The sequence below is a fragment of the Sorghum bicolor genome, chromosome 1 (genome assembly GCF_000003195.3).
Source record: "Sorghum bicolor cultivar BTx623 chromosome 1, Sorghum_bicolor_NCBIv3, whole genome shotgun sequence".
In the NCBI taxonomy this organism is placed as follows: domain Eukaryota; kingdom Viridiplantae; phylum Streptophyta; class Magnoliopsida; order Poales; family Poaceae; genus Sorghum; species Sorghum bicolor.
In genome coordinates, this window is record NC_012870.2 from 73,464,021 (window position 1) to 73,484,502 (window position 20,482).

Genomic DNA, 20,482 nt, shown 5'->3' on the forward strand with positions numbered 1-20,482 from the left:
TGGTGCGGGGTTGGGTGGACGTTGCGGTGGTGTCGGGTCGACTACAGCTCGAGCGACGGCCGAGGCCAGAGCTTGCTGGCTTCGTAGCAAGACGCCGTGGCGGCGACGGTGGCCGTGTGCCTGCCGCGTGCATTGGCAGAATGTTCTGATATCCTTGTTCCGATTGAAGACGAGTGGAATATTTGGCTGAGATGGGCAACTGGAACAGGCTGTTAGATGAGTTTAGTTGGTGTCATGGTTGGATCACAACCAACGTCTCGGCGCTCTGCGTGACTGCAGAGGATCTTGTTCTAACTTCTAACGAGAGCATGCAGGAAAGGGAACTGTGAAGAGGGCAGTATGATACGGTACTACGTAGTCTGAGTGCAAAATGAACCGTCAATGCATGTTCAAACATATTCCATTTATTTATCCTTGATGTACGACTCGTAAGTATGGAGAGTTTTAATTTATTTATCTGATGTTGATTGGTTTCTTGGCACGGCATAATCCAGTCAGGCCAGGGGCGAACTGGTGTAGGCCACAAGACGCACGGGTGACCTGATTTTGTGCTCCATCGAAATCCATTCATATCTCTGCGTTGCTGTCCAGATTCCATAATCCATACGACGACGCAAAATGCTACCACTAGCTAGCAGCTAGTAGCTAGCGGTCCGTTATCGGCAAGACTAGCACGTTATTATAGTAGCGTAATAGCGTTCCTGTCAGCAGTCCTAGAAAGTAATAGTAGCCAGCCTGTCAGCAATGCTAGCTACTGGCAAGTCATAGTAGCGTGCCTTGATCCTCCATCGTTGACCCGTGCAAGGAATGGTGGTTACCAAGAGTGTGCATTTGTTTATGGCAAATGGAGCAATATACAGTGTGATTAGCTAGCTAGCCTGGAAAGCAGCAGCAGAACAAGCTAAGGAATCTTATTAATCTGATCTCGATGGATCCACAATGCCAAACTAAACACTGTGACTGAGACGTCCAAGTACGGGCCTCCAATGCAACTTCGGTGAAATCAGAGAGATCCCATGTAAGAATGGGTGGTACACTAATGCAGACACAACAGGCGATAGAAGAGCATGCAGCTGTGTTGTCGGTAAATTTATGGTCATGCAGGTAGTTTTAAGTCACAAGAGAAGAAAAGAAGGCACTTCAACAGTTTGGTCATTTATATATGCTGAAATCTTTGGAAGGAGAGAAATTATGAAATTTTCAACAATGCACATGTTTCGGAGTTGCAGGTTACTTCAAAAGTCAAAAAAGACATCGCCCAAAGAGCAAGGGCTGTCTAGAGAGTAGTCTAGTAATTTTTAGAGTTTGTTTTTCTTCCAGTGCTATGCTGTTCAGCAGCTGTTTTCTTAAACTATACATAAAAACTTTCTCATTTCTTTCTTAATTAAGAGGCAGAGCTCCTGCCATTCCTTTCAAAAAAAAAAGTTTTCACCATCAATCAGCTGCTTGCTCTTACGGTTTACAACTCCTGCTCTTATGGTTTACTATTCCTGCTCTCGGTAAATTGTACTGTGCCTGGCTTTCTATTTTTTGCGCGTACCAGCTGATGATAGGCTTGCCGATCTCGGCTAGAAAGTTGCACAGACGACAAGCAACACACAAGATGATGCATATCCCTCCGTCACACATTCACACTTTACGAGAAATCATTTTTTACTTTTAACAAATTATATATATAAATATTAATATTTATAATGAATAAATAGTATCATTAGATAAATTATAAAATCTATTTTTATAATAATTTTATTTAGTGCTAATTTGACGAGTACATATACCATAGCATCTTTCTTTTACGGATCAAGGGATTATTACACACATCAGCCCATTAATTTCACTCTTTTTCCTTGTTCCATTTCTCTCCCCCCATAAGGCTATAACCAACCTCCACATACATTTATATCCAGCTGACATGTCCTTGTTCATATTTCAACCTATTCGTTTGAGCTTATCTGCTAAATCTATTAGTCATCCAGCAGTGTTTTTCTCTCACAATAAATTAGTGAGCAAGACTTTCAGCCATGTTTTTTTTTTTGCCAAGAACCGACTTTCATCAATCCCTTGAAGCAAGAGAACACTGCTACAGTGATGGCCAGAGGCAGACTCCGTGCGAAATCGGGTGGGTCATTAGTAGGCTAGTGGGGTGCGGGTGCATGGCCCATTGCTTTTCCTATAAATACCACAAGCTCACGCTGTCACGCATCGGCAGTTTGGCACACACAGCCTACGCGGCTACGCGCACCCACTCTCGATTCGCTGGCTGGGCAGCAGTTGTTCTTTCCTCGCCGCGCTTTGGAGCCCACCTCGATCGGTCTCAGTGTCTCACGCTCGCTCGGGCGCGCGTGCCGGCGTGCGTGCCTTTGCTTTGGGGGCCCATGGGGAGTGGGCGACGCACCATGCCGCCCGTGGTGGTGCTTCTTCTTCTTCTCGTCGTCCTCGGCGTGTCGCTGCAAGGACGATGCACTGCGCAGGGCGGGGGAGGGCTCACGCGGGGGAGCTTCCCCAAGGGCTTCGTCTTCGGCACCGCCGCCGCCGCTTACCAGGTCAGTGGTTTCTCTCGTCTTCCCCAAGGGAATATAATGGCGGTTTCTTGGTTGGTTGTTCTCCGTTGCACTGACGCACTGAGACGCCCGGTTTATCAATGACCCTGATCTGCTCATTATACTTGGAGCGAACCTGAATAATCCTTCGATCACGCGAGTAGTAGTATTTGCATTCTTCTCTTGGACTTGCTTCACGGCCACATTCATTTCCTGTTTAATTAGGAGTACGTACATTACTAACACACAAGAGAAATCAGTGATATCTCCCCTTAAATGTTGAGTGATATATAGTATGGTCTTTCGAAAACAAACATTTACTGGCAATCTGGCAATGGCTGTGGCTGGCTGGCTGGCACCATTAACCAATTGCCGCTCCACCCAAAAAAAAAAGGAGAGATGAATTGTGGCTTACTCCGAGAGGACCGCGCCATGGAAGGACGACGAAGAGCCCGACTGATGCCCGATCCCGAGTGCGATTATTCTTCCCCTCTCTCTTGTTCTTGCCACACAGACACAAAGTTGTATTCTTGTCTTGTGTCCTTGGGTTTGCCCGTTTGCCTTTGGACCCTTCTTTCTCATTTGTTATGTGCAGCATAAGATATTACTAGCTCCTATGTCCTATCCAGCGGCCTTTTTCATCCACCTCTAACATAACTGTCAGTATACGCGTCGCAGTCGCACCGTCGCACGTACGTATACGGCAAATTTGCTGTCGATCGATGGACGATGAGCTCTGACCTCTGATTAAATCATTTCCATCTCCAGCCGCAAAACTGAGGCCTTATTTAGTTACCAGAAAATTTTGTAATTTTTTTCACATTTCCTGTCATATCGAATCTTTAAACGCATGCATGGAGTATTAAATATACACGAAAATAAAAACTAATTGTACAGTTTGGTCGGAATTGACAAGATGAATCTTTTGCGATCTAATTGCGAGCCGTGTTGGGCTAAAATAAAGTTTAATTCAGGTGGGGAACGCCTCCCCCTGTGGACCCTAAAAAAACCTAGTTAGTCCATCATTGAACAATATTTGTCAAATACAAACGAAAGTACTACAGTGTCGATTTGCCAAAATTTTTTGGAACTAAATAAGGCCTGAAGAGCATAGCTGCATATAGGGTGCATCTTGGGCGGCCAGTTGGTTGGACTCCTTTTCAGCTCTGGCTCTAGCTCCTTCAGTGTTACATATTTTTTTATGATAAAGTCGTTTTTAAGTGAGCTGCCTAAAACTATCTATCGCAGATGTTCTAGAGAGCGGGTCTAGCTCTGCCGCTCTGGCCCAGCCTAGCCGCCAGTTTTTTAGGGTCTACATGTTGGTAATTGCTTATCCATACTGTTGAATATACATCGAGATGTGTGAAACAATGGTGAGAAATGTGAAAACATGTTAGAGAAGTGCAGGACCACAAATCTCAAAGCATATTTTAATGGTCCAGATAAACAATGCTGAGCATACTATATTTGTATTGTATTACTGAGCTACTCTTCACTGTTCACCACAGTCGTGGAAGATTCGATGGGATTGGGATCACGGGAACGAACGACTGGAATCCTGGGCGTTCACGGTTCACGTGCTGCGTCCGTTTGCGTCGAAACAGGCTGCTCGGTACAAGCAACCCGGCCGCACCGCCTGCCGTGCCCGTGCGTGGCCACGGCCCCACCGCCCGCCACATGGCAGCACCGACGGACCAACTCGTCCCACCGCGTATGCGGTATGCCGCGCGGCGGAGGCCGTCCTGAGGCTAGTCTACTAAAGCAGAGCAGGACCGCACGAACGGCGACGACGGCCGCGGCCCCCGTGCCGGCCGGCGGACTGCCGATGCCCACCCGGTGATCACCGCAGCCACCGAGGCAGGCGCGGCCCTCGCCTTACCCGGTTACCCCCCCCCCCCCACCCCGCCGTTGGGCACATCGATCGGCGTCGAAACGAAACGCTAAGTTCAGACTGAATCGACCTACCGGCCTTGATGCTTCAAACGAACCATCTACTAGTACACTTTTTGCGTTTGCTCAGCCATGAATTTAGGTGCAGAGAACGCATCTACAACATGGTTTTTGTTTCATGAACGACAGAACAAGTGTCTTTCTTTTTTAATAACAGTTGCATGGAAGCAAACGCTAGATAAAAACTTCTCGTGTGCTCTTTACTGGCAGCCTGGCACAGCCCATTGCCATCCTCGATTCTGATCTGAACAAATCTTTTGCAGTACGAGGGAGCCGTCACGACGGATGGCAGAGGACGGACAATCTGGGACACGTTTGCACACACTTTTGGTATGTACGTACTTCTGAATTTTCTCTAGTTACAAAAGCGCAGATGGTTCTTTCTTCGTACGAACATCATCTGAATTTGGCGTTTGCCGTGCCTTGTAAATGTTTGGAACTCTCTCTTCTTTTACAACTTTATTTTATTTTATTTTATTTATATATGCAAGTAAGTTTTTTTTGTGAGGAAATTATATGCAAGGAAGTAACTGGATATGAAAACTTTAGAGTCTCACAAACTTGCACGCTTGCGCTCCTTTCCGGATTTCTGTCCTTTCTGTTCTGCACACCTTTCCCCTTCTTTCACTGTCGCTTAACCCTGCCCTTTTCCTGGTAAAATTTCAGAACCACAAGAGAAGGCTTCTTTGGTTAAGGATAAACATCTACATTTGCCATGGCTACACGCCCTGGCAGCTCCACCTGCACATACAAAATCACGGTTCCATTTCTGAAGAATAGTGTGCCACTCCGACCATTGACCCCACCGCACTTATAGCCTGTTGTAGCCTGTCCGCCTGTGCCATATCATGCATTCTTCCTTTTGCTAAAGTTGGACGCATAGTGCAAGACCGCAATTGTGCTCGTGCGAGGTGATATGCTCCACCTACATCAATCCAATGAGTACATCTCCCATCTGTGCCCCTGTGATTGGGGGCATCAACAAAAGGAATATGTTTTTAGCCTGCACATTAATTTGTCTAACCTAAACACAGTAGGTTGGACTCAGCATGGGCAGTCAGTGGGCATTTGTTCAGACTTGAGACTTGCCGTGACTGTTAGACTTAGACCAATGCAAAGAGTGTCAGCTTGTGATTGCAGGAAGCTGAACGCGAAATGGGTTTTTTTGTTTTTCATTTTGATTCTGTAGGCAAGATCTCGGACTTCAGCAATGCGGATGTTGCAGTTGATCAGTACCACCGTTTCGAGGTAGCACTTTGCTTTCACTTTCAGCGTAGCGTGTGTGCAAATCTGCACCGCATGACGATGTTGATTGCCTCTACTAGGATGATCTACGTGACGTTTTGGCATTTCTGTTTTCAGGAGGACGTGCAGCTCATGGCGGACATGGGAATGGATGCGTATCGCTTCTCCATTGCCTGGTCAAGAATTTTGCCAAGTACGTGATGACTGAAACAGCAATGGTCTTTTAGCTTGGTGTCATATACTGATACCTTTGAGCTTGGACGGTTTCATTTACGTTCGGTTACTGTGGTTTTACTCATTTTGGGCTTGAATTGTTCTTGTCGCTACAGATGGTACGGGCCAAGTCAATCAGGCTGGCATTGACCACTACAACAAAGTGATCAATGCACTACTATCCAAAGGTGAATGGGGTGGAAACAAAACCTGAATAATGAATCAAAGTAAATGGTCTGAACTGCTTACATTTGATTTTCCCCCCCCCAGGAATTCAGCCATATGTAACACTGTACCACTGGGACCTCCCTCAGGCACTGGAAGACAGGTACAACGGATGGCTGGACAGGCAGATAGTGTGAGCCCCTCAGACTACAACTTTTACTCTAGGCAGTAGTCACACTCACACACTCTTCATGACACTTCATTGGCCCTTCATAGCATAAGTAAATTTGTCAATGCTCAAAATGCAGTAATGACTTTGCGGCGTATGCTGAGACATGCTTCAAGGCGTTTGGAGACCGTGTGAAACACTGGATCACGCTCAATGAGCCGCACACGGTTGCCATTCAAGGCTACGATGCTGGGCTTCACGCGCCAGGGCGTTGTTCGGTGCTGCTCCATCTATACTGCAAGTCAGGGAACTCTGGCACTGAGCCCTACATCGTTGCTCACAACTTCATCTTAGCTCATGCCACCGTTTCAGACATCTACAGGAGAAAATATAAGGTGAGCGCCTCTTTCCAACCTTTTCAATATATCAGAGTTCTAATATTATGTCTATGCGACTATGCTAATGATTTGGTAATTCTTTATATTAAATTGTAGGCAGCTCAGAATGGTGAACTTGGGATCGCATTTGACGTCATCTGGTACGAACCTATGACAAACAGCACGATTGACATTGAAGCTACCAAAAGGGCACAAGAGTTTCAGCTAGGATGGTGAGCGACTGAACTGAAGTTATTGTTGGGAAATTATCACATGGGTGATTGCTTACTGGGTTTATCATGGAATGGAAGGTTCGCGGAACCGTTCTTCTTCGGAGATTACCCGGCGACGATGAGAACTCGGGTTGGAGAAAGACTGCCCAAGTTCACGGCAGATGAAGCTACTCTTGTCAAGGGGGCTCTGGACTTCATGGGCATAAACCACTACACCACTTTCTACACGAGGCATAACGAAACCAACATCATCGGACGACTGCTGAATGACACTTTGGCAGACACCGGAACCATCAGCCTTCGTGAGTTCTCATCGTGTTTGCAAGTTCATTTCAACTGAAAATGAGAAACATTTAAAGCTGCTAGCCTGCTACTGGTCCTTCAAATCACAAACGTGCTAAGTTTCCTATATGATTGTACAAAAAACTGCTAGTGACCCTTTCAAAAAAACTGCTAGTGATACTTTGCAATTTCACAGCCTTCGACAAGAATGGGAAACCCATTGGAGACAGGGTGAGTTGGAAAAAAAACCCACATTCTTGCATCATATAGTACAAACCAAGACCTTATTCGTCAATGTGAAACTCCTCTGACGTCGCTGTGTGCAGGCTAATTCGATATGGTTGTACATCGTACCCAGCGGGATAAGAAAGCTGATGAACTATGTCAAGGAGAGGTACAATAGCCCGACGGTTTACATCACCGAAAACGGTAAGGCCATGATATATGCTGTGGAACCTGAATTATATTAGCTTTGCTGGATTACATCGGTGCTCTGAAACTGCGCTACTGATGAATTCTGATGCAGGGATGGACGACGGCAACAGCCCTTTCACTTCCATCCAGGACGCGCTCAAGGACAAAAAGAGAATCAAGTACCACAACGACTACCTCAGCAACGTTGCTGCCTCCATAAAGTACTGAAGATCACTGTGCTTCCTCATGTTCTAACATCAGATATTCACAAACATTTTCAGTTTAATTTCCTGCGATCCCTGGCTGCATACATGCATGCCTGATACCTGGAAGCGTGATTCCTGTTTGCAGGGAGGACGGGTGCGATGTGCGTGGGTATTTCGCGTGGTCGCTGCTGGACAACTGGGAATGGGCGGCCGGGTACAGTTCGAGATTTGGGCTCTACTTCGTGGACTACAAGGATAATCTCAAGAGGTACCCCAAGAACTCGGTGCAGTGGTTCAAAACCCTGCTGAGCTCCAGCTGAAGGCGTCAGCGTCACGGATTGTGATTTGGACTGATTGTTTATCCGATAACATACTCCGATCCTGTTGTGTTCCACGCAAGCACGATGGATAAAAGAGCGTGTCAAGCTCCAATGTAAATGTTATCACCTCTAGTCGAAGAACATGTCGTGTAGGACTATTTATTAGTTGCACATTAAAAGGTATACAGATACCAATAACTTCAAATTTATAGTTCGTTTGAAAACATACGGTACACGTGTGGATTTGTATTGAAATACACACTTGTAAAATTTTCATGATGTCTGTAAATAATTTTAATAAACATGCTAATTGTATTGTTTTTGACCGACGCGAGTGAAAGATTTGTGGTTTAGCAATTAGTTCTTATACTTTTTTTTAATGAGTGACATGAGATTGTGCTAGTTTCATCAATAGAGAAGAGAGTTTTATATCCGGTTAACCGGGTTTACACAAGTCTAATATTTGAAACATAAATTATGTGCCCCATAGAACAGATATTGTACTCGATCTTAGCCGAACGTTGAGAAAGGTATGACACTATGACTTGCCATATGTCGCGTACTGCGTGTCCAGCCAATGCATGTGGGCTCCTCATTTCCAATGCGAGGCCCAGCTGGAGAAGGAACCTCCAAGCCCAATTGCGTGGTGGGTGGAGAACTGGAGATGCTTGTTTCTCCTTTTGTTGTTTTCTCTACTTTTTTTTTTTGTTATTATAGAATAGAAGTCTCGAAATCGATATCTGCGCCGTACGAGATATCAGTGTCATCAAACAATAAAAAATAAAATAAAACTAACAATATACCAAAAATAATTTGTACTCTCTCCATCCCAAATTATAAGTCATTCCAAGAATCTTGGAGAGTCAAAGTTTTTTTAAATTTGACCAAAATTATAGAGAGACATACTAAGATTTAAAAACAGAAAGTGAGTATACTATAAAAATATAATTAAGAAAAAATCTAATATATTTAGTTGCTATCATAATAATTATTATTTTATTATATAAATTTGATTAAACTTAAGATACTTTAATTCTCTAAGATTTTTGGAATGACTTAGGGTACAACATAAGCTCTGTTGTGAGCTTTTTTTTTTTGCCAAACACTTATTTCCAAAACAGCCTCATGGTGAAGCTGTTTTTTCTTTCTTCTCACAAAGACATGAGTTGGGATGAAGCTCTTATTGTAGCTCTCTTCTTCATTTCTCTCTCTCAACTATGCATGAAGTAGTTGGTGAAGCTATTTTACTAAACATTTTTTCCAAACACAGCTTAGCTTCACGTAGAAAGTTGCTCATGAAGCTATTTTCTAAAAAAACAACTTTGCTATTGAAGTTGAGCTGTGTCAAACAAGATCTTACTATAATATAATTTAGAATGGTGGGAGTAATATTCAACGTGGCAAGTCATAATATATAATTTAGAATGGTGGGAGTAATATTCAACGTGGCAAGTCATAACGGATTTGTACGAAAGTGCATGGCCATTGACAAAGCAGCCGAGGCTGGCGATCGAGCGGAACGCATGCAGGTCGTCGTCCAAGCCTCCAAGGTCGCTCTCGCTCGCCCTCGTGTCGCCGCGCAGCCGTGAGCCGTGTGCCGCCGTGCCCGTGGCCGTGGGAGTGCGATGCCGTAGCCCGTAGGCGCGTAGCCGATCGACGGCCCAGGCCCATGTGCCGGTCGGCCGGCAGCGCGTCTTGGCTAGAGGCACGAGGCAGCCCTCCATCCGCGCGCGGAACTCGGGAGTTCCTGCGCCTGCTTCTTCCATGGGTGAAACGAATTCCCCTTGCGATCGCCAGTTCCGGGAGTTCGGCGCCGACGACGATGCGTGTATGCACACATGTGGCCCAGTCGCCCAGAGGGCAGGAGAACACCGGTGAATCGATCTCTCTGAATTATCGCTGTCGTCTGTTTGCGACGATTATTCTAGTCCAGTTCAGACACGCATCGTCATATCCCCTCACGATGGCGCCAGAGCATCTCGATTTTTTTTTTTATCCTTGTGTTGATTGAGGCCTTATTTAGTTCGCAAAATTTTTTATTTTTGGGTACTGTAGCATTTCGTTTTTATTTGACAAACATTGTCCAATCACGGAGTAACTAGGCTCAAAAGATTCATGTCACAAATTACAGGTAAACTATGTAGTTAGTTTTTATTTTTTGTCTATATTTAATACTCCATACATACGACCAAAGATTCGATGTGACGGAAAATCTTGAAAATTTTTGCGAACTAAACAAGGCCTTATAAGTGAGTACAGTACGTACTCAGTACGTGACAACACAAAGCTGGCAGGTGGCAGCAGCGCCAGCCGTCAGGGTTCCCTGCCAGTTCCACTATGCGGCGCAAAAACAACACCGACGGGCGACGGGCTGCAGTCGGGACGCCACACAATTACACAAAGACGGGTTAATTGAGCTCTCTTCCCCGGCCGGCCGGCGTTGGCGGTTGCCGGCGCCGTTCCTACGTATAAGTCTCCCGCGGTCCCGGCGTCCGGGTCGGCTCCTGCATGCCGGTCCTTACTGTTTATTTATTGTTAGGCTTAGGTCTTGTTTAGTTCACCCCGAAATGCAAAAACTTTTCAAGATTTTCTGTCACATCGAATCTTGTGGCACATGCATGAAGCATTAAATATAGACGAAAACAAAACTAATCACACAGTTTGACTGTAAATCACGAGACGAATCTTTTAACCTTAGTTAATTTATGATTGCACAATATTTACCACAAACAAACGAAAGTGCTACAGTAGCGAAATCCAATTTTTTTTCACATCTAAACAAGGCCTCACACGGTGAGTGCATTTTATGCTGGTGTATAGTTTTCAGGTTTGGTTTCAGTCTTATATATTGCTTTCACATCTGCCGTGTGCACCCTTTATTTGTGCATGTGGAACAGCTGTCATTGTTAGAATAAATCATATTCATTCCTTGATGATGACAATAATCTAGTACCCCATGCATCTTGCATTTGATCAATCAGGACACTCACAATGCAGACTCTATCATAGAGTCTAAAGTTATTTATTACCTCAAACAATGTGGACTTGGAGTCTAAATAAGACTTGGAGTCTTATTTTTTCTACCTCTTTCTTCAATAAATATGCTGCCACATCAGCAAAATACTATAAATAATATGTAATTAAATGTCTTGGACTCTGTGATAGAGTCTTGCATTGTGAGTGCCCTCATAAGACTCTAAGAAGGTTCTTACGTTTGGCAGCAGGGCAATGATTGCCTTCACACCTTTTGTCCCTCTCCCTTCGCCCAACAAATCTCAATAACTCGTTGAGCAGCATTAGTTTCGTCCCAAGAGATCACTGATCTGCTGACTGCCAGAAGATTACCAGTGGAAATGGCGTAGCTAGTGCATTGACGGATTGACCCATAATCCATCACACTAGCGATACTATAAATACAATTGGCAGCTTGGCACAGGACACTACACAGACATCCCTCTCCCTCCAGTGGGCGATTCTTTCCTTGTACCAATCTCTCTGTCTCCGTCTTGAGAGAGAGAGAGAGAGAGAGAGAGAGAGAGAGAGAGAGAGAGAGAGAGAGAGAGAGAGAGAGAGAGAGAGAGAGAGAGAGGAGTAGGCGACGATACATACGCCGCCATGGAACTGACGAGGCAGCAGCTGCTGCTTCTCGTCATCCTCGGCGTGTCGCTGCAAGGATGCATTGCGCAGGGCGGGGACGGAGGAGGGCTCACGCGGGGGAGCTTCCCAAAGGGATTCGTCTTCGGCACCGCCTCCTCCGCTTACCAGGTTTGCCAAACTTCAATTCTTCGACGACTATCTGGGATCAGTGGTCATAGTCTTCCTCGTAGATGTACTACGGAGCATATCTAATCTTTGCTTCTAGCTATCGTCTAGATGTCTTTCTTTCTCCTATGTCGTCTTCTTTTTTTGCTTGTTTACTTTATCTCCCTCTCGAGGTCTCTAAACGGACCAGCATTTCAAAGAGACCCGAACCCTCTAGTCAACCGAGAGGTGAGACACAGCAGTCTAGCTACGTGAGTAATAACTAACATGATCATGAGGCTCACGCTCATCTAGCAGCATGGCAAACACCGTATCCTTATTTTTTCTTTGTAAAAAATGCTCAGGTACAGTAACTACAATACATCAATAATACAGCAGCACGAGAATATATATATAGCCAGGGCATCTTGATGAAGCGGGCATGCACCCACCAGATCGAGCACTCAATCCAGTGGCCGGGGCTGGGGCCGTCCCCCTTTTTTCTCCGAAACCCACCTGTCTGTTCCCGTTTCCGTCGTGGAAAGAAAAAGAATCCGGCGGACACGGCCGAAGCCGCCAGCGTCAGCGCGTCCGCTTGCGCAGATCGGCAGACGCCAGGCTATAGGGGCCGGCCAGACGACGATCCCGCCGCGTCACCGGCGTTCACGAGCGCATGTCCGTCGCGAATCGCGACGACGGCATGCATGATGAGCTTCGCGTTGCCGGCGCCGCCCTGCCGCTGCAGCAAGGCAACAGGGGACACATCACTCGAGTGTGGAGATAAGCCAGCAGCTATATATACATACATACAGAAATTAACCAGGCCGCGTATGATCTATCGTCCGTTGTCCCATAGTCGCCTTTTTTTTTCCTTTTCAAAATGGTCTCAAGGCGATTTGACATTTGAGTTGTGCTATATTGCTCTGACAGACATGTTACTTGGATTCTGTTTTGTATGTAGTACGAGGGAGCCGTGAAGGAGGACGGGAGAGGGAAAACCATCTGGGACAAGTTCGCCCACACGTTTGGTATGAACCTGCTTGCTTGGCTGGATTCTCTCATGCATGCATCTCTGTCTGCCCAAACAGGCCGGCGGCTTTTCATACGTGTATGTAGTATCATATCAATCCAGCAATAAGGATTAATGCGATGCGCCGGAGTCTGTTATCAGTGCGCCAGCATTTTACATTTATTATTTGTGCTACATACAGTTAGTTACTGCGCACATGTTTGCAATAAGCGGTTGTAGTACATGTTACTACAAGCATATAGGAGTATGTATGTTACTGCGCACATGTGACAGCCCTAGATAACCATCATTGGCCCATAGCACTTTTAACTTTTGAAGCTGCATCATGTCCTCTTGCAGATTAGGACACTGGTTCTCTCTGACCATGCCACTACATAATCAAGCTTTCTTTTCCTAAAGTTGGATATATATAGTGGAGCAGAACAGGACCAGGGTTGTGTTTGTGCATTCAGCACTATGATGCTTCAGGCAGGCTAGGCGATATATCCCACCAACCATTTGCAATATAATGAGCATATGCACGCCAGTGATTGGGAGGAAAGGAACAGATAAGGAGCATTTACTTCTGCCTTTTGCATGGTTTGGTCACTCATCTGGACTAAAACAGTATCACAATCAACCAATTACTGTAATTGGATTCCACGTGTGGCGGTTATATTAGCATTTGTTCAGACACTGGAGTACTGAGTGATCTAGTGATCTGGGGAGACTAGGGACTACAGCAAGTCGATCAGAGCCACAACCAAAAGTTTTGCTTCTAATTTTTTTTCCATTTTCCTCCACTATCGTGCAGGGAAGGTTGCCGACTTCAGTAATGCTGATGTCGCAGTCGATCAGTACCACCTTTTCGAGGTGAGCAGCGTACGTGCTTTGTTGACTGATGTTCCAGATCTGATAACCTTAATGCCCTACTACAAAATCGATCTCTTTCGACGTGTTCAATTGGCTACTGGCAGGAGGATATACAGCTCATGGCAGACATGGGGATGGATGCGTATCGCTTCTCGATTGCCTGGTCGAGGATTTTGCCAAGTAAGTTTTTAGGAACCGAAAGAAAAATAGCGACGCTGCCCATGATTTCAGGCTGATCTTTTGACGGCTGCTGCAGAAAAAAAAATCTTCTTTGGTTTCAACATTTTCTTCAGCTACCGTTGTGATACTAGTCTCATCCTTCGATTGCTCCCGTTTGTTCAGATGGTACTGGCCAAGTCAATCAGGCCGGCATCGACCACTACAACAGATTTATCGATGCACTGCTATCGAAAGGTAAAAAGGGAAACAAAAATACTGTCACTGTAGTACAGTTGTACTGAATCAAATAAATGGCTTGAACACTAGTGATTCATGTGAAATGTTTCAGGTATTGAGCCATATGTAACCCTGTACCACTGGGACCTCCCCCAGGCCTTGGAAGACAGGTACAACGGATGGCTGGACAGGCAGATAGTGTGAGCCCCTTAATTTTTATCACATCACCTCCTTATTAATTCCTTAAGTGATCATTCTTAACATAATCATTAGTAACCATTTCCATGTTCAATATGCAGCAATGATTTCGCCGAATACGCCGAGACATGCTTCAAGGCTTTCGGAGACCGTGTGAAGCACTGGATCACACTCAACGAGCCGCACACGGTTGCCATTCAGGGCTACGACGCCGGGCTTCAGGCGCCGGGGCGCTGTTCTTTGCTGCTCCATCTCTACTGCAAGTCAGGGAATTCAGGCACCGAGCCCTACATTGTCGCCCACAACTTCATCTTGGCTCACGCCACGGTTTCAGACATCTACAGACGGAATTACAAGGTGAGCACATCTTTCTACACATGTAAAAATGCTTCAATGTACAATTCCATTTTGATTTGTCTGCAAGACAGGGCTCATGGGCTGCTGAATTTCCCCCACATTAATTAAATTGTAGGCAACTCAAAATGGGGAACTTGGAATAGCATTTGATGTCATGTGGTTCGAACCGATGACGAATACGACTGCCGACATCGAAGCTGCCAAGAGAGGGCAAGAGTTTCAGCTAGGATGGTGAGCCTATCAACTCTAATTGGCACAAGTTTCTGTTCTGAAACTTACATGGATGATTGATTGATGTCTGAGTCGGCAAAATTAAATATACTGAAGGTTCGCGGATCCTTTCTTCTTCGGCGATTACCCTGCATTGATGAGATCACGGGTCGGGGACAGGCTACCCAAGTTCACAGCAGATGAGGCTGCCCTTGTCAAGGGGGCACTCGACTTCGTTGGCATAAACCACTACACCACTTACTACACCAAACACAACAGCACCAACCTCGTGGGGCGTCTGCTGCATAACACCTTGGCAGACACCGGCACCATCAGCCTTCGTGAGTTGCCATATTCTTCGCCTGATCTTGTACACTTGTACCTGACATGCATGAAGCCTAGGAACTCTCTGCTGACGGTTTCAGCAATTTTGCAGCATTCAGGAACGGGAAAGCCATTGGTGACAGGGTGAGTTCGACACCACATTCTCCTTGCACATAGAAGAGCAATATCGTGTAGACATTTTATGTGAAACTGCTACGCCATTGCGCAGGCCAATTCGATATGGCTGTACATTGTGCCCAATGGGATGAGGAGCCTGATGAACTACGTCAAGGAAAGGTACAACAGCCCACCAGTTTACATCACGGAAAACGGTATTACCACTTTACATGGAACCTGGATTATATTATAGTGAAGTACCTTGGGAGATTACTTGGCATTCAGTCTTGACGTCGTCCTGTTCATCTGTTGCTGATGCAGGGATGGATGACGGCAACAGCCCTTTCACTTCCATCAAGGACGCGCTCAAGGACAGCAAGAGGATCAAGTACCACAACGACTACCTCACCAACCTGGCTGCCTCCATAAAGTACCCAAAGAACTGACGATCGCGGGCTTTTCGTTGACTTGTTTGGCATCCATAATCATAATGATAACAAGGAATGTCTGCAGGGAGGATGGGTGCGACGTGCGTGGCTACTTCGCGTGGTCGCTGCTGGACAACTGGGAGTGGACGGCCGGCTACTCATCCAGATTCGGGCTCTACTTCGTGGACTACAAGGACAGCCTCAAGAGATACCCCAAGAGCTCGGTGCAGTGGTTCAAGAACCTGTTAAGCTCTAGCTGAAGGCTGGAAATATAGCTTGCTCTGTTTGGCATTTGTCATTTTTTCTTCAGGGCCTGACCAAGCGGTCATCTCAAATCATGCAAATTGTGCCGTGCCCAGGTCCATGTGTACTTGTGTAGGAAGGACCGAAGGAGCACGACGAGCTGAGTGTTAATGTTTTTAGAACCTTTTCTGGGTTATTAAGCATTTCAATTCAGTGACAAAATTTAAAAACGAAATTTAAATCTGAACTATATTTTTTTAAAAATAATTTAAATAAAACCAGAATTCAAAGTTTTTAAAATTGACCCTCACATTTAAACACTTGAATTTTGACCATTTAAATATTCAGCATTTGAAATCTTAAAGCTCAAAAATTAAAATTCAAATTTTAAAAATGTTGAACACCAATTTGATATTTAGAATCTTCTCACTTCGTCTCTTTATATCGGTCGTCCAAGCATTGAACCCAGGAATATGATCAATGGTGTGGCAAAATACCCAAGCACCCCCCCCCCCCCCCTCCAAAGAACTGAACTCAGGTCTCGCAAAAAAAAACGATAAGCGTCCATTCTCATATCTGCCATGAGCTCTATGTTGTCCTGAGGAAAAAGAGCCATGTCACTTTGATTGACCGTGTTTTATAGGGCATATATATACCATGGCCGTGAGGTGTATAAACTGACCTTACGCGAACGTGCCTTAGCACATATTTCACTAAGAAGGAGTAGACAACACCAACGAAAATACAAGCAGCCCAACTCTAGGCAACCAAAGATTTCCTAGACGAGGAGAAGAAAGCTAAAGAAAGCAGAAAAAAAGCAAAGCAAAAGGAAGCAAACCGGCAAGGGACGATAACCCCAACAACAAGGACAAATTACAATCTTGATAGCAACGACATCAGGCTAACAAAGTCGGCTTGCGCCCAGAGAGCAGCTTCCTGCAAAATATGAAGAGACAACTCGCGCGCGCTGCAAGTCCTAGCATTCCGCTTCTTCCAAAGCGACCAAGTAACTAGCATAAACAGTGAGTTGAACCCCTTCCTGCTAGAGCGCGGCACCCTTCACCTTGACTAGTTCCACCAGTGGAACACATCAACGTCGTTTTGGGGACCAAAGCCACTAGTCCCAGTAGAGAAAGAATATGATATTGGGCACACAGCCGAGTAGGATATGATCTTGAAATGGTGGTACTGATTGACTGCAACATCAACATTGGTAGTGTTGGGAATCTTTGCCTGCAAAATGGAAGAGGCAGAAACATTAGCTATCCCAGGGATCAGATTCGCTCCAATGACAATTCTATGAAATGCAGTAGAATCGTATGTTTAAGTGTAAAGAGAAAACTAGCAAGGTTGTGCGTGAATGTGTCCCAAATGGCCTTGTTGGGGAGCAAAGACTTGGGCTCGATGTTCCCTCAAACTAACGCTACTTCCACTACTACGACTATGTTGGCTACCACACCAAGTGTGGCTGAGGATTCGGTGACGAGCACCAGCTAAGAGGGGTGAGGGGAGCACAACGGAGGACCAGCGACTCAAGAGCATGAAGGTTTTTGCCGTACGCTCGTGTGAAGATTTGAAGGCCTCGAAGACGAAGACTTGTGCATCGAGAAGATACCGGAGATGAAGACCTATGCATCGAGAAGTCACTCTGGGCACAAAATATCAAAAAACCAGAACCAAACCAAATTTAGCAAGAATCGAACCGAATTTACTGAAACCGAAAAATTCGGTTGTCTACCCAGTTCTCAGGAACCAATTTTATGAGGTATGTTTGATTCTGTACCTCGATAAACCGAAGTACCAAACTAGTACCGAATATATCTACTAGCAATATATAATATTATTGAGGGTCTATTGTGGACAACTATGTTATGTATTTGTGTTAATCTACTCCTATTGTATTGTGGCTTTTTACATGCATGATTTTGGCACTGTTATTCCATATGAAATCATGTTGATTTTTTTGTCAAAATTAGCTATTGAACCTGATGTTATATGATGCTGTAATATGTTCGATTCTTTCGGTAAATACCATAACCGAATCAGAACCGATACCGAATTAGCTCGGTACCAAATATTTTTAGGAACCGATCGGTACTAGTTTTCTCAAGGAACCGAATTTATATGAGTATCGAGGAACCGAACAGATCGGTTCGGTATTACCGAACGCCTAGTGTGATTGAGAACGCCTGCGCGCCGAGAGGATATCAGAGGAGAAGGCCCATACAAAGCGGGTTTTGGATATCCATTTGGGTTTCAGGTATCGCATGTTTGGTTTTGGGGATGGATTGGATTATCACTCAAATCAGTGTTCGGTGCGGTTTCGGGTTCCGATTTTGGGTGCACATAGACTCCACCTGATCCCAATCCACCCCATTGCCATCCTTACCCATGTTAGCCCCGCACAATTGTTGCGATGCTTGGAGAGAATCGGATAGGAGGAAGAAGAGCACATGAGAGGATAAAGCGCCAACGGAGGGCCAGTTCCATAGAAGAGCTGGATTGTTCTTAGGTTTAAACTTGATTACAACTTCTCTCTCCCAATCTACTTACCCTCTCTTTTGGGCCTCGCAATACAAGTGTTACAAGGCCACTTAGACTATCTCCAATAATGGAACCCAAAATACAAGACCCATATCATGTTTGGGTAATGCTACAAAAGTTCCCACAAATGGATCTCAAGGAGAAACAATACTCAAATTTAGATTGTTTCTCTCCAAACATCTAAAAAGGAAGAAAGGAAGTCTCCGATACTCTATTGGAGACAAAAACAGTGCTATCAGAGAATCATTTTCCATTTAGGTGCTCTTATGAGTCACTTGTTGGAGTCTTAGGCCCACTCAGACGCGCATTCTTAGACTGCTCCTGAAGCTTGTACACAAGGATTTTTTTTAATAATACTTTTTAATGATTAATTGCAAATGTATAAGCTGTTATACAAGAATTTCAAATATAGAGCAGCCTGTCGGCCACTCAACAGCCGATATGGGACCAGCCCTACATATCCAGAAGCTATCGGCACCGGCAGGTCCAGCCGGTGTAACACCCAAAATTTGACTCTTTTCAAAATAGATGAATTTGGCTTTGCTAAATAATTTTTGTGAGCATTTTCAATATAGGAAAATAAATAAATTTGGAGAAAATAAAATTAAATATAAGTTAGGTCAATATTTTGTTGCATACATGCTGGTGCATCTATTTATGTGATGAGTGGATTTGAAGAAAGGATGTTGGATTCAAAAACTCATTTGGAAAAGAGTTATTTTGGTTGTAAAATAAAAATGAAAAGCTTTTCTCTCCTCCTCTCCCCTTCTCTCGGCCATTTTGGCCCAACACCCGCGCGCGCGCCATTTCCTTCCTGGGCCGCGGCCCAGCCGCCTCCCCCTTCCCCCTCTCTCTCTCACCCGCTGACAGGCCGGGCCCGCCTGTCAGCTCCTTCTTCTCCCAACCGACGCCCCGCTCCTTCCTCTCGGTTGGAAACCGCCCGGGCCGAGCCCCGCGCCCACGATCCCCCTCTCTCCCTTTTTCCCCGCGCCTCGGAAGCTTTTGAAGAGCCCCGCGTGCGAGCCGCCTCTCTTCTCCTCATTTTCCCCTCTCTCCCCGGCTCTGCTCTCGCCCTGAGCGCGCAAGAACTCGCCAAAAACTCCAGTGAACCGCCGCCGCGACCTCCGCGCGAAGTCCGCCGTCCGAGCCGTTTTCGCCCTCCTTCTTCGCGTCGGTGAGCGCGCCTCGTCCTCCTCTACCTTTTCGGCTTTCTTCCGAGCGTAGCGGTGCTCCCTAGGGCCGATTTCCGCGAGCTCCGGCGAGCTCCATGGCCGCCGGCCATGGAGCGGGCCGCGCGGGCTCTCCCCGGCCACGCCAAGGCCGGGATTGAGTTCCCCTTGCCTTCCTCTCTCTCCCGGGGCAATCGGTTTGTGAAATGGTGCACCGTAGCGCCCGAACGGCTTACTCCGGCGACCTTGCTCGCCGCGGCAATGGCCGCCGCCGCCCTCTTCCTCCTCTCCGGCGGCCGCGCCCTCCCTTTTCCCTCTCTTATTTCCTTCTTCTAATCCTGGCCGTCCATCGCGAGATCAATGACCCTGGATGATCCATACCCCTTCGGGGTCACGTTTGCTAAAGAGACCCCGTCCTTTTCCAAATTCTGCCCGCCGTCCTCGGTCAACTCCAAAATTCAGATTAAAAAAAATGATTTAAATTCCATTTTCGATTTCCAATTAATTAAAGATTTGCCACTGCATTGTTTTGGCCATAAAATATTCGTTTTAGCTCCGATTTGACCCGTTCAAATTGCGTTAGATTCGTAATTAAATCCTCTACATGATAGTACCACTGTTTCTGTATTTTGCCACTTTTTATTTTCAGGGTTAGGTTTAATTAATTAATTGCCTATAGGAAATCGCCGAAAAGTCGTAACTTGGTCGTTTTAGCTCTGATTTTCGTGATCTTCGTATCTATGTGATCGTAGCGAATCG

The 20,482-nt window shown here is 45.7% G+C and overlaps 2 protein-coding genes across 2 annotated transcripts; both read left to right on the forward strand.

Moving 5' to 3' along the window:
* Window positions 2,215-8,445, forward strand: LOC8054201 (beta-glucosidase 6). Its single transcript, XM_002465606.2, has 13 exons — window positions 2,215-2,543; window positions 4,754-4,820; window positions 5,680-5,738; window positions 5,853-5,928; window positions 6,065-6,136; window positions 6,219-6,306; window positions 6,422-6,677; window positions 6,777-6,892; window positions 6,971-7,194; window positions 7,371-7,405; window positions 7,501-7,603; window positions 7,701-7,809; window positions 7,940-8,445. Exons 1-13 carry the CDS (start codon window positions 2,376-2,378, stop codon window positions 8,112-8,114), a joined length of 1,548 nt encoding a protein of 515 aa, XP_002465651.2. The 5' UTR covers window positions 2,215-2,375; the 3' UTR covers window positions 8,115-8,445.
* On the forward strand, window positions 11,445-16,232 carry LOC8067457 (beta-glucosidase 6). The gene is made up of 13 exons (XM_002465607.2): window positions 11,445-11,879; window positions 12,817-12,883; window positions 13,679-13,737; window positions 13,842-13,917; window positions 14,080-14,151; window positions 14,246-14,333; window positions 14,433-14,688; window positions 14,804-14,919; window positions 15,016-15,239; window positions 15,335-15,366; window positions 15,452-15,554; window positions 15,661-15,769; window positions 15,853-16,232. The coding sequence occupies exons 1-13, from the start codon at window positions 11,730-11,732 to the stop codon at window positions 16,025-16,027; spliced, it is 1,527 nt and encodes a 508-aa protein (XP_002465652.2). The 5' UTR covers window positions 11,445-11,729; the 3' UTR covers window positions 16,028-16,232.